The sequence below is a fragment of the Phyllostomus hastatus genome, unplaced genomic scaffold, assembly GCF_019186645.2.
Source record: "Phyllostomus hastatus isolate PE091 unplaced genomic scaffold, TTU_PhHast_1.1 phas_scaffold_46, whole genome shotgun sequence".
Taxonomy (NCBI): domain Eukaryota; kingdom Metazoa; phylum Chordata; class Mammalia; order Chiroptera; family Phyllostomidae; genus Phyllostomus; species Phyllostomus hastatus.
In genome coordinates, this window is record NW_025334032.1 from 30,519,758 (window position 1) to 30,534,274 (window position 14,517).

The following is a 14,517-nucleotide window of genomic DNA, read 5'->3' on the forward strand; positions in this document are numbered from 1 at the left end:
GTAGGGCCATGTGCCCCTTAAGCCGGGAAGCCTACTGTCCTGCCTTATGACTACAAAACCTCAAGGAAAAGTGAACCATACCGAACAATAAAGGTTTACAAGTGCTACACAGCCCGGTGGGCTGCCCCGAACCTGAGACCCTGGGTCACAACCACCATGGACGAGTGTAGACAATGCCACTGAAAAACAGACCTTTGAAATTTGCTGCCTGGGAAATACTACCCCTTTGTAGTCATAGGAACTCAGTTTTCTAGGAAGTAGTTTTCTGCAGAAAAGAAATCCAATCCCATGAGTGATTTATAAGTACCCCTCCCTGCGACACACACACACACACACACACACACACACACACACACATTTCCCCTGGTTCTTTCAACCTGTAGTAGTTCCAAGCCATAAAAGTAGGCCCTTGGAATAATTCTGCACCAGTAACCAAACCAAGCTGTGGAAATTCCACATTGTTTATTTTATATGCCACTTGCTTTTTATGCACAGTTTAGATTTGTTTTCTAACTCAGCAATAACCAAAGGGGAGCCCCCGAGTCTAAAGGCATTTAGAACCTGATCTCAGGGACAGCTATGACAGAGAGTCACGCAATCGGGTCACCTGGCTGTTCTTACTCCCACTCACACACCCACACTCCACCCACGGTCGGGGTTGGTGGGGCCGATCAGTTGGTACCTTAGTCTACAGTGCAAAAAATTCTGGGATATGGAACAAATGTTTTCACCACTCTTGAGTGCCAGTTTCCTCATCTGTAAAATGAGGGTTAAAATACCTATTTTGCAGGGTTGTTGGGAAAGGTATACAAAGCACTTGGTTCATCTCACCGGCTCAGTGATAGCTGCTGATCTGTGCGGGTTGAGAGTGCTTCCAAGTACTTAACTGATATATCCTTGCAACTCCAGCAATCCCGCTGGCAAAGAAATTAGATAAAACCCTAGCTCCTAACTTGCTATCTAATGAATCACTAGGCATGGAGAAAGGAGAGGGAGAGAGAGAAACAATTTTCTCAGTGCCACGTGCCAGGCACAGAATGGTCACCATCGTGTGAGGCAGGTGTTCCCTCACTCTCCAGCGTGATGAGTCGGGGTCGGGGTCGGGGGGGCAGTCTCTGAGCAGCCGAGGCCGGGCAGGGCCTCTGAGCTGTCCCAGTCACTGGTGTGGGGTCGGCCTCCAGGGCCCGAGCCCCTTCGTTTCAGAGATTTTCCTAAAAGGAATCGCGGTTCTGCGACTGCCGACCTTCAGTGACCCCCACATGGGCTTCGAGGAGAGGATGAGGCAGTTGTGACGCAGATTGTGCCGGACAGACACGCGGGACCATTGCTGCTCACGTTCTGACAGTTTCGGGTCAGCTGTGTCAAGGTTGGTCAGGTTGAAACGAACAAACAGGGAAATGAAAACACTTCCGAGCCGAATGCTGTCCACATACAGCATACTTTAAAAATGTTTTTTATTGGATATTAAACAATTACAAGTACTGTAGTTAGACATTTAGCCAAAGCACAATTACAGGTTAAATATAATCGTAAAGATGCCTTAAATAGGAGCCCGCCGCGCAGGCAGGTTAAGTTCCTCGGTGCCCTCTTTCGAACACAGAGGGTGGCGGAGGACAGGTCTTCCGCTCCACACGGAAGACCGTGAAGACGCGAAGGATTTACATGCTGTCAGCAATTTCCCATGACCAAATTCATAGGGTTGCCAGACTTAATAAAATAAAATGAAGCAAAACAAACAAACAAAAAAACCAACAAAAACCCAGGTTGCTCAGTCAAATTTGAAGTTCAAATAAATAAGAAAATTTTTTATTGTAAATATGTGTCAGGTAATGCATGAAACACGGTTAAGCTAAAAAATTAGTTACCTCGCATTCAAATTTAACTGGGTGTTGTGTGTTCTATCTGGCAATCCTACAAGTGGACAAATGCAGAAAAGAAAAAGGAGGGGACTGAAACCCCCTGCCACTGGTGGGTCACAGAGACTAAAAATAAAAACAAACCACCACCGATCATGAACCAGAGCCACCACACTGGTTACTACACAGACTGACAACACAATGAGAAAGCACAGACTACGCCAAACGCCGTGGCCAGGAAACCACTGAGATTTCCTCCACGCTGGTTCTGTAAATGTTTTTGAGAAACCTTGTTGATGAAAGTACCTTTTTAGTGTGTAGGTATCAAAGACAAACACTACCATCACAAAGACAGGATGAACTTGGGACAATGGAAGCAGTAGCAGGCATTATATATGCACGTGAAGAGTCGAAGCATTTTGTGTCGTGAATACAAGGGTTCTATAGTCAGGGTCTTCATCTTCCAGGTCTAGGCTATCGGCCTCAAAGATTTTGGTTGCTTTCTGATTTTTACTGTCACGTTTTCTAGCTTTTAATCCTGAACCGTGGGAGGGCCACAGGAGAGAGTACGGGACACCCCCACCGCCAGAGTTTAACTGCATTTCTCTGCAAACGCTTTCAGGGGAGTCTGCAGAAATGGGAAGACAGATGAAAACTGACAAAACAATCTGAATTCTGGAGAATGAGAAATCTGTTGGAAAAGATGGGTGGCAGGGTGGGTGTGGAGATGGGAAAGTGTAAAACAGAAAAGGAAACGTGGAGGAACGGAGAGCCAAATGTAAGCATCCCGACAGCGTGAATGTCATTTCAGGGGAGGCAGGGCCCTCGGGCAGACGTCGGGAACCTTCGCGCCTCCTGGAGCGCGCTTCCTGCGGTTTCTCCCACATCACCATGGTCTATGTTTAAAATGATTTAAAAAACAGCTTGTGCAACACTCAAATGATACAGGGTATCACTTTGTGAATTGTTGCTGCTTTCCCACATACACAAAACTTAACGGGTTTTACAATTTTGTCTAGCATTTCTCCTCCAAACCAGATGATCTGGCAGCTGGGGAGCCTGAGACAGACAGAAACGGCATGGGCTGACTCCTCTGCTCCTCTGCGTGGGAGAGCGCGTGACTTGTGAAGTGCGCCCTCATCAAAAAAGCACGCCAGGTGCGACGTACACGCAGCTATGCCTGGCTCACTGACACCTGTCAAACACTAAGAAATGGAATTACAACTTACTAGGATATAAAAGGTTAAGAAGTTTCTGCCGTAGTTAAGGCTTTCTTAATATTTAATTTTCTATTAATTTCAGAATCCACAAAGTGTCTGAAGAAGCCTCATCTTTAAGAGTAATTTTAAAAAATGCATTTCTCGTCATACGCTACATGTGTCCAAGTGAAGCTGAAACATTATCTTCGCAATTACTTTCTTTTCATTCCTGTGGCTGATTTGACATCAAACAAGTTTAGTTTTAGTCTTGAAATGAATCTGACACGCGAAACTCCGTATTAATGTCAGTTTTTAGTGTTCCCTGAATGACTAAAACCTTTTTCACTCTGCAAGATAACAGCCCCAAAGACACCTGTCACAGCGCGAGCACTTTCGGTGAGAAGGCCATTTATCGCTGATTATCATACACATGGGGGCAGGGCGCACCGGGGGAAGGCGCTGCAAACACGCGTGTTGCTGTTTCAGAGACAGTGTGCGGCAGGCCAGAGAGCACAGCTACTTGAAAGGACGGTGAGCGGCATCCGACAGCCACCGCACAACTGGGAGATGTACTGGGAGAGAAGAACCGGGGCCGCTAAGTGCGTTCTAAAGCTCTTCTTCCGGAGCACGCCCACTGTTTGTATAAAGGTTGTGGTAATGGAACATTAGTCCATATGACTTTATTTGCCATGTTCAGGCATTTCTGTATGGAAATCAATGCACTTTGCTATTTTAGAGCAGAAGGAAATTACTCTAACCACTCAGATGAGCACAAGGGTGCTATTTCGTGGAAACATTCTAATAGTTTATTTTACTTATTTCATTGAAAAGCTGGAAATCCCAAATTCCACGAAGAAAAAGGTAAATAAAAAACCTGGTTGTGCAGCTGTTATTTTTCTCAGAGTTAAAACTCTGGGTCCCACGCTGTCATTGTTTAACGGCGTGGCAGAATCTTCTGAGCAGAGCACCGGGAGCCTAACACCTGGTTCTGGTCGTGATATGGAATCGAGGGACGGCCTCCTTTTGCAAGACTCAAAATGAAGAAAGGAGGAAAGTGAGTGGGGCTGAAGGTAAGTGTCAGAGCTACTTATAGTCCCAGACTAGCAACCTGGGGAAAGGGGAAGGCGGCCAAGCAGGAGGAGGTGTCCAGTCTGGAGCACTTCGCTTACTCCTGACTCTACCATGCAGGTCGGCCAGTACCCAGCGAACCGGGCCCCCCCACCCAGGGCCCTGTGGTCTCAGGACTGCGGGCGGCGGGCGGCTGTGGCCAGCTCTCTCCCATTCGGTGTGGGGAGTGGAGGGGCCAGCCCCGGCAGGCCACACTGGAAATCCTCAGCTTGCTCCTGTTTCTGTGTAGTGCAAATGCGAGAACTTACATGGATTTCAGCCCAATTCAATGCCATGCTTTTACATGCCAGAGGGTTTTTCGAATTGCTATAGATGCAAATTCCAAACATAGTTAACTTTTGCCCATTTGAGTGCACTCAGGATGACCTCTGGTTTTCAAGTTTGGAGTGAAAAAATGTATTTGGCTCCTGTGAGGTATCAATGAACCCACTGTCTCTAGCAGATGAGTAACATGTACAGGTTCCCCCAGGACTGCTATACACTTGGAACTACTACAGGACAGGCAGCACTGCAGTGTCTTCCTCACACAGGACCTTGACTCGGCACGCAGAACGCACGGCACACGACGCTGGCAGTTTAAACACTGAAGCACGGTTTCACTTCTCAAGTGTGAGGTTGAAGTTTAAAACTGGCACAGCCATGACTCTAGTCAGTGTGACGGCAATGACACACACCACAGGTGGGGAGTGGCTTTTGGTATCTACACCACATTAACTCTTTCTTAACTAAAAATCACAGCCGTGTTCACCATTTTAAACTATATCTAAGTGAGGAGGCACGTAATACACACTTTCACAGCAACTGAAAACTACACCGAGTGCCAGCACCTTCCACCCAGTGTTACACAACACGGCAGAAAAGGAGGAGAGGCGGGGAGAGCCCTCGCAATGAACATCCGACTTCGAAGCTTCTTCACATGGAATCCTAGTGCTCGTGAACACACAGCCGAGACACACACACCCAGCATGGGCCACAAACACTTCGACAGAAGCAAACGCGGAAGCTAATTCTCGACTGAATTCTGAGGACCCATGCAGGATTCAGCTATGAAACTCAATCTAGTTCCCAATGCCTAGTTCTAGCAATGGACTCGAGCCAGAAAGAAAGCAAAATGTATTATTTTAAGAGCCTATTATAGAATTTTTGCATGTAACTACTTTATTTTTATTTAGGCGATTAAATGAGGTCACAGCTTAACCAGCCTGCATTAAAAAACAAATTGCTGTCAGGACTTTAAGGGGAAGCGCCAAGTTCGCGCCACCCTGCTTTCCTTTCTTCGCACCGCACGTTACTTCTGCCTCAAGGCCGAGCAGGTGTGTGGCGCGCCAGCGTGGACGGACGCGCCTGACGTGACACTCGGGTGAGGGGAAGAGGGCGAGTGTAAGGGCTGCAACGGACAACGTGTTACAAGTGTCGATGTGCACTTGGCAGTGGTGATTAAAACAAGCAAAACAAAGTAGTGATTTCATGAACTAACAGTAAGGTTATTTTTCCACTTTCATTTAAAAAAGTGACTGAAAGAGCTTTGGTTTCAAGTTTTTGTTCTCCTTGTCTGTTAAGCTGTTTGAAGAAATGGATCAAAACTTCCGTGCAGGGACCTACACAGACTATTTGAAGCACCTCGCTCAAAACCAACCCCAAGTCTGGAGTAAACAAAAAAGTCCTTGCATTTGTGCCCGTCCAGCTACTGAACAGGATGCAAACCCTAGCTTTCTAACCTAGAGAAACAGTAAGGTAAAACTTTGTGTGACTCCAGTGAAGTACAACAGTTCGACTGAATTTGGAAATAAGGCAGCTAATTTGGGGGGCGACACTCTGGTGGGGCAGAGTGCGTGAGAAGGTGCTCTTTGAGGAGTCCCGTAGGCCCTCCTGCTGCAACACCCAGACCTGCCTGCTCCGCGCATGCGCTCTGCGGCTTCTCCTTCCCGGCCCCCCTCGTGGTCTCGCTTCTGGGCCTGAGGACGGCATCACCCGAACCTCCCCCTGGCTACGCTCCTCGGGGCTCCCGCGTTCCTGGCCACCTCTCCTGTGAGAGAGCAAGAGCCCTCAGGGGCTCTGCCTTCTCTGAACTTGGGAGCTCCTAAGTCAGGTTGATGTTTGTGCCTTTTCCTTGTAAGACTGGCCAATTAATAAAAGGACGGAAACTTGATGTTTTTTCTTTCCATCTCAATTTATGTTTATAAGAAGTACAGATATAAAATAAATCAAAGTGGAAAAAAGGTGGAAACTAGTCTTGCTCAGCCAGAAGCTTGGGCTGCATTGCTACTGATTTTAGTCAGTGTGGCTTTGTGCAAAGTATCCTCGAGAAGGCTCTCTGGCTCATTATCGAAGAACAACAAAACAGCCAATGATGCATGTTTAGGAAAAACTGAAATGGCCCTGGGTGTGCGTACTTGTTATATACATGTGCCATATATAACAAAGCAAAGCAAATGTAGTGTGTGAATGGTGAACATTTGGGGGAGTACTGGTTATGTTTTCTTTCTCTCCATTTCCAAGTTTAGATCAAAGCAGTCTTACTTTAGAAATGGATAATTGCAATGAAAGTGAGCCTGAGATACATTGAAAGGCCGCCCCTGTAAACATTTCCTCAACGGGCACAGCAGCAGTGGAGTACGCATCAGTTACTCACACTATATTCATCACTATAGCAACGCTTCATAAGACGAACAGCTTATTCTAGGCTGTCGGGGATTTAGAGAACATTGACTTTGTTGGGAACGATCCACTACAATCCAGTCCCGGTTGGAATCCCATCCGGCCCGCACCAGGGGGCATTCACTAGGTCTTCTGCTCGGCTGCTGTGGCCGTCTGCGAAGGAGCCTCGGGCTTCATGATCTGGTAGGTGATGAGATACTCCGGGTAGGCCTGCAGGGGGACAGGGAGAGAGCCGGTGACCCTGCGGCAGCCACAGCAGCAAAGCCTCCCGTGCCTCAGAGGCTGCTGGTTCTGACCGGTGTTCTACTACATATACTCAGGCATATAAATATACTAACGTTGATCAAATCACTCCTTGTTGTTGATTACACTAATACAAATTTCTAGAAGTAGAATTACTAAGTCAAAGGAAAAGCATTTTCCTTAGAAGTCTGGAGTTTCTAACTTAAAAATCTGACACATTTATTTCCACTTATTTTTTAAAACAAATGGAAACTTACACATTAAATTGCAGAAATGAAAACGGTACCAACACAATGCTGTCCTGTCTCTTGGGTTTCATTTAATCTGGAGGTTTTCAAAGCCTTTCTTTGTCTTTTATAACAGTGACATTTTCAAAGACTCTAGCCCTCCGACATTTTTTATAAACAGAACGCTCCTCACTCTGATCAGGCTGAGGCTACGCATTTCTCGGCTGGAGCGCTGCACGGATGCCGCACCTGTGTCCGAGCACCACGCCGGGGGCGCACTCGGGGTCTGCGTGCCCCTCACGGTGACGTGACCTCTGACCATCGGATCGGGTATTGCTCCCCCTTCTCCAATGTGTAACTGCTGTGATTTCTTCCTCCTCTCTAACTCGTAAGACCACCATGAAAATATCTTTTTCCTTGTCAAAAGGATCCCCTCCATTTGGCATCCACTGATGACTCCTGCCTGGTGTAATTTTGACCACAGCAGTGCCAAGACGATCTCCTTGCACACCCACCTACCTGCTCTCCACTCCCTACTGCAGGCGAAAGCCTCCCTTTCCCTTCACTTGTCTATCTAGTTATTATCAGGATCACGAACTCCTATTTTTTCCCAATGGTTTGAGATTTATTACTATGCTTATCTGGTGTTCAGCTTGTCCCAGATTTGGCCAGTGGAGCCCCTTCAAGCTGGCTCAGGGTCCTTGTAACATGCCCCATCTTTTTTTTTTTTTTTTGAGTATTTCATTACTTTGTTACTTTTTCACATGCTAGATGTTCCAGGTCTACGTGTTCCTATTGTGCTCCGTCCCTGGAATTAGCTGTTTTCCCAAAGAGCCTGGATCCTTACCACGGGGAATGGTATTAGAGACCAAGATCTCAGCTCTAGGTGTACTCACTGCTATGGGCTATTCTTTGCTCTCAGCAGACAAACACATGCATATATGCTCAAATGCATACACAAGCTTACATCACTCTTACACGTAAACCCATGCATACACATATGCACGTGTGTGCATACATAATACATACTAGACACCATGAGTTCACATCAACACCTCCAATTTCAGTCCACCCCTTACCCTCCCCCATTCCACACGCTTGTCCCTTCCTCAACAGTGACCGCCAGCTCCTCACTTGCTCACCCCTATGATACACCTAACAGGGGTCACCGCTTTGCCCACACAGCCACAGGCCACACTTCTACTACTGGGGTGTCCAACCTGTGGCCCTCGTGCTGCCCAGGATGGCTGTGAATGCGGCCCAATAGAAAATCGTAAATTAACTTAAAACATTGTGAGATTTTTTTGTGATTGCGTGTTGCAACGTATTTAACATGTGGCCCAAGACAGCCCTTCTTCTTCCAGTGTGGCCCAGAGATGCCAACAGATGGGACACCCCGAAGTTCAGGACTTGTTTCCAGTTCTTCTCCCTAACAGTACACCTCAGCTGGCACAGACTGAAGGCACATAATAAAACACTGTTTTCATAGATTAGTTGTATTCAGTTAATTTCTTATTTCTCCTTTTTATCTCTTTACCATTAGTAAAGTTTAAGTAACCATTTGAAATTCAGTTAAGTACAGACAAACTGAGTTTTGTTTTTAGAAAAACTGGTAGGTATTTAGCAGTATTGTGAAAATTAAGTACCAGGCTGAAACTGATGGGAAGTTTTCCTGCTTTTTGCCAATTTTATTTTGGAGCCTCAAGCTGCTGGCAGAATTCAATGGGCTGTAGCTGTCCGACTCTGAAGGCTGTCGTTTTACGTGAGTTCCATGATTAGATGTATATAAGGCCCCTGACTTACGATGGTTAGACTCAGGGTTTTGCTGTGCGATGGTGCAGAAGTGATGCACACCCGCAGAAACTGTACTTTCAGGTTTGACCTCACCTGGCTGGTGCCGTGTGGTACAACGCTCTCGTGTGATGCTCGGCAGAGGCAGCCAGAGCTCCCGGTCCCCACGCGATCCCGAGGGGAAACAACCCACGCCCTCCGGGGCACCGTGCTGCCCGGGTATTCTGGCTACTGTCTGCGCACTCACCGCACCCACAGGACACCCGCCCATGACGGTGGTGCACACAGTGGTGAGTTTAACCGCCCTGTTTCCACTTACAGTGCAGTGTTCAACAAATTACATGAGCTGGTCAATACCATGCTATACAACAGGATTTGTGTTAGATTCTTTTGCCCAACTGTGGGCTAATGTAAGTCTGCATATTTAGGATAGGCCAGGCTGCCCTGGCTGGTGTGGCTAGGTGGACTAAGCACAGGCCTGCAAAGTAAAAGGTTGCCAAATTGATTCTTGGTCAGGGCACATGCCTGGGTTGCGGGCCAGGTCCCCAGTGGGGCTGTGCAGTTGATCAATGTTTTCTCCCTCTCTTTATCCCTCCCTTCCCTTCTCTCTAAAAATAAACAAATAAGATCTAAGAAAAAAAAAAAAGGTTAGGTTAAGCTACAGCATTCGATAGGTTAGGTGTACTGTACTAAATGTTTTTCTGACTTACAGTATTTTCAACTTACGATGGGTTTATTGGGATATAACCCCATTGTAAGGCGAGGTGTATCTGTACAAAGATTCACTCGTCTGACCAGCTTATGGCAATTGTGTCCACGAAGAAGGTCCACTCAAAGGCAGCTGCTCCTAGCTCTCTACTGCTGTGTTGGGGTTGGAGAATGCTGAGCATTAATTCAGAATAGCATGCCTCAAGAGCAGCATGAGGTCCCACACCTTATTTCTTAGACGCCCTCTTGTTTATACTGTGTTACCTGGCTGACAGGTGACTGACTGATGGGTTGTTTGTGTAAAGCTGATGTCAAAGAATTTAGATATCTTCATTTTGACCTGAAACAACTAATACTATTAGAATATGCAGTAGATACATACTTTTTATTTTTTAATCTTTAGAGAAAGAGGAAGGGAAGGAGAAAGAGAAGGAGAGAAGGAGAGAAACATCAATGTGTGGTTGCCTCTCATGCGCCCCCTACTGGGGACCTGGCCTGCAACCCAGGCGTGTGCCCTGACTGGGAATTGAACCAGGGGACCCTTTAGTTTACAGGCTGGCACTCAATCCACTGAGCTACACCAGCCAGGGCTGCAGTAGGTATGTTGTTAAATGGTTTTCTGTAACTCGTACATGGTCTCCACATTCTGCACGGTCATGTTTAGTAACTCTGCGCTCATCTGGTGAGTACCATACCTGTTCTCCTCTGTAGATGACGTACTCGGCGTACGCCAGCCCATTCACACTCGGTCTCCCAATAACTGAGTGGTGTCCCGGAGGGGCATGAGCCATTTTCATGGTGCTGAATTGCAGAAAGGATTTTCCGAGGGTCACTCTACAGAAAAGCATTTGTCTAAAGAAAAGAGGAAAGCAGTATTTTGAAGGAAGCTTTAAATCTCGAAATGATGTAATTGTTAGGTTTACTGATTTAAGTAAACCTTAACACAAGGCAGGTTAATTTAAATGTCCCTTTCATATTCACGAGCAGGATGGGACGAGATCTGATGTACTGACTTAGCACAAATAGCAGGCTCGACAGTGACCCCTGAAGTTGAAAGTAGTTTTGGTGTGGTCTGGGAACCAATCACGAAAAACACCTGGTATGTTTTGACTAGTGCAAGAAGAAAAATACTAGTGAAAACCGAGTTCTTATATGGAAGGATAGGAATAAATTGGAGAAAATAAGCAAATGGCAGCAGCATCTGAAATTAGGATTTGGTTTTACTCATAAAGAGGTAATAAACCGGATGAGAAAAGTAAGAGTAAGAGTGGACCATATACAACAAACACTTGCTTCAACACAAGGCTGGAAACGACACTGCCTGGGTGAAGTGCGAACGGGGAGGGGTGGAATTAAACACGACGGAGGAGGAGAAGGCAGGCTGCGGGGAGGAAAGCGTGCTGAATAGGCTGGAGGTGGTCACACAGGGGCTGGGTCTGGTCTGCCGCCTGCTTCCGTTAGCAAGCAGGCACTGAAACTGGCCACACACACGTTTACACACTGTCTATGGCTGTTTCTGCACTACAGGGCGGAGCGGGGTCACTGGGACGGGGTCCTGGGGCCTGCAAAGCCTGCAATCATTGTGGGCCTTCAAAGTTCACCGACACAATAGAAACAACCCACATTTAAACTAAACAGTAAGACGGTCACACTGTTAAAGGGGATAGTTTTTATACAAACAGTTTGTTTCTAGTAATGGAGTGCAACCTTGGCAATGTGACTGATCAGAGATAGTCCTTTCAGTGAAATGAAAATCATGCCACACCCAGGAGAATGGGGTCCTGCCCGAGCTGGCTGTCTCGGGGGGACGCTCCTGACCCTCTGGGAGGCGGGCCTGGCTGCATTTCCTTCTTGCATCCAGAGGAAAGGGTTTTGATGGAAACCAGGAGGAGTCTTTCTGAGCTCCATGCCCACACTGCGGGCAGCACTAAGGCATCACGGGGCTCTGCTTGCTCGGCTGGCTGGCCCAGTGCCACGGCCTCCCCCAGGCCGTATGTCACACAAAGCCTGACTAGACAGGCCTTGCCTCCTGCCTCGGCTTCCTGCCCCAGGGCTTTGCAGGAGGCAGGAGAAGCAGTAGGAGCCGTTCCCCAGCCCACCAGCCCACGAGGCCACAGGTTCTAGTGCTCAGGTAGAGAGTGCTGGCCCTGCCTGCTCAGCGATGTGCCTTGTGCACTGCCACATACACCTCGGAGGCAGCGCCCCAAAGTGGGGGGGTGGGGGAGGGGGAGGTGCCAACGCTGACTGGTGCAAGACAGGAGCCGGCAGAGAAGGTCATCTCTCCTCTCCCACCATGTACTGCTGGGTGATGGATTACTTCATGCAGCTTCTCTGAAGACGTCACAGGGACTGAGTGACCAGTCGCGCCTGTCCTGAAACCGGCCAGTTCCTGGTGAACCTCAGCCTGTCCTGCCGCCTCCTGACCTCACTTCCTTCTGTGCCCTCCCTCCTGCTGCCCCGGGGCTGCACTTGCCAAGGTGCCGGTACCTGAGCTTTTGCTTCAGGCTCTGTTTTTGGGAATCCTGACCTGTGTTTCTAATTTTAACGGGCAACTCTTCACCTTCATTTAGGTTCACTTTTATTGCTTTTTCCAATTCATTTTGTTTCCAGAAGTGTTAGGTTTGAAGCAACAAAGAGAAACTTTTGCATTTACATATTCTTGGGAATTTTTGTGTGTTACTAACCACATCAGACTTAAAGAAAATAAATTTCCTTCTAGACTTATGGCATCCATATCGGAACTGCTGATGGCTACAATTTGTTTCCATGTAACTGAGAGCGGTAAGTCTCAAGGTCAACAATTATAATAAGTTTTAAGGTTATATAGGTCTTTTTGAGATTTTAACTGAATTATAAAGTTTGTTATTAAACCAACTTTGCAAAAGTAATGTATCTGGTTAATTCAAAGAGAAATGTAATAAACGGCAATCTCTGTAAAATACAGTTCCTTGTACTTTTTTCTGTTGACAGGAAATGGAATAGGGAAAGGGATTATTTTTTTCACTGACTTCAGAGAATATACTATGATTCTCTTCAACTTTTGAATTTAAAAATCCTATTTAAAAAGCTAATATTCATTTGTTTAATAATTCCAAAGTTAATATTCCAAAGTTGGATTTTTAAGGCCAATTATATATCCTGTCTTAAAATATCACAAGCAATATCGGAAGCACATGAAAGATTCTACTTTAATTTTAGAGAGGGGGAGGGAGGGAGAAAGAGAGCAAGAGAAACGTCAGTGTGAGAGAGAGACATCGACTGGCTGCCTCTCGCACGCCCACAACTGGGAGCCTGGCCCACAACACAGGTGTGTGCCCTGACTGGGAATGGGACAGCAACATTATAGAAGATATGTGTCTTAGTTCCACTGCGACTCTCTAGACAGACAGAGGTTCTCTGTTCTAAAGAACAATTCCCACCCCTTTCTTGTACCGATTCAGAAGCAAGAAACATGAAGCCCGGGGAAAATGCCAAAATGGGGGGAGTTTCACTGTGACCTGTGACTGGCTGACTACACCTAGTTTTCATCGCCATAATGCCAGCAGCCCTGCCGCCCCTGCCACTGGCAGGGTGGAGGCTGAGAAACTGACTGCTCCCACCGGTCCCCACCACGCCTGACTCGTTAGGGTGGGGACTGAGGGTCAGCTGGGACTGCTGCAGAGCCCGAGAAACAAACCCAGTGCTCACCTGTGACATATATAACACGACCGATCTTTGTGTGTGGGGCAGCCTGTTCCTCCTCCGATCCCATAAACGTACTGGTTGCTTTTAGAGGAGTTTTCTGCAAAATAAATCCCAGCACCAAACATTCCTCCTATGTATGCATGTCGTTCATCAAACCCTTTATGAATAATAGCGTTAATGAAAGGAGAACCTAAAAATATAATGATAGAAAAATTAGTTTTTGAACACTTTTCCAGAATATCAATTAGCTACGTACTGTTTGCACTTGGCAGACTGATATTAAGTACTCAATAATACGTAATTAAAACGTTTATTTTGCAAGATGTCTATTATACATAAATTATCACGTGCTAGAATCTCATCAAGGACCTACTGTGCTCACCAAGCAAAGATGTTATCTCGCAGATGGCATGAGACTTTAGACGGCAAAGTACAGTGTGGCTTTGAAAACGCAGATTATTTTATACCCAATCTTACTCTGAGCAAGTACAGATAACCCAATAAACTAAAACAATTATGCTAAAGAACAATGAAAAATATTTCATTCTCCAGATAGCTCAACTGACAATTTAAGTTCTGAAAAAATTTCAGATAATTTGTTTTCATTGAATATGCCTTGAAAAGCCTGTATAAGGCACGAGAACGCTGGTACCGGCACGTCATTTCTTGGGGAAAAACCCCAAACGAACCCTGTTTAATGCAACACCACCACGATCAACGACACGGCCTTCCCTCCGGCCGGGGTGTGCGCAAGCCCGGCGCCGCCGGGACCGCCGCCGGGACACTCACCGTGGAACAACATGCGCTCGTTGTGATGGTTGTGGTTCTCTTCGGACACTTCCTTCTGTCTGTGACAGAACCGCTCCCTCAACTTCTTGTTGACAACTTTTTGAATCTTTAAGAACGAGGAAGAAAAAAGCAACTGAGTGTAATGTATGTTAACTGGTAGGTATGATTTAAAATGGAAAGTATGTTTTCCTTGAGGAAGATCCAATTTTTGTCTTGTCTGCTTAAAACATGATT

At 46.5% G+C, this 14,517-nt stretch overlaps 1 protein-coding gene across 1 annotated transcript in view; it reads right to left on the reverse strand.

Annotated features, from left to right (window-relative positions):
- Positions 1 to 1,437: 1,437 nt before the first annotated feature.
- Positions 1,438 to 14,517, reverse strand: part of TNKS (tankyrase) — a 168,463-nt gene continuing 155,383 nt past the window's right edge. Inside the window, exons 24-27 of the mRNA XM_045821219.1 lie at positions 14,284 to 14,389; positions 13,498 to 13,684; positions 10,506 to 10,662; positions 1,438 to 7,051 (exon numbers count right to left, since the gene is read on the reverse strand). Of these exons, the coding sequence (XP_045677175.1) occupies positions 6,965 to 7,051; positions 10,506 to 10,662; positions 13,498 to 13,684; positions 14,284 to 14,389 (537 nt within the window). The 3' untranslated portion in view covers positions 1,438 to 6,964. The remainder of the gene's footprint in view (positions 7,052 to 10,505; positions 10,663 to 13,497; positions 13,685 to 14,283; positions 14,390 to 14,517) is intronic.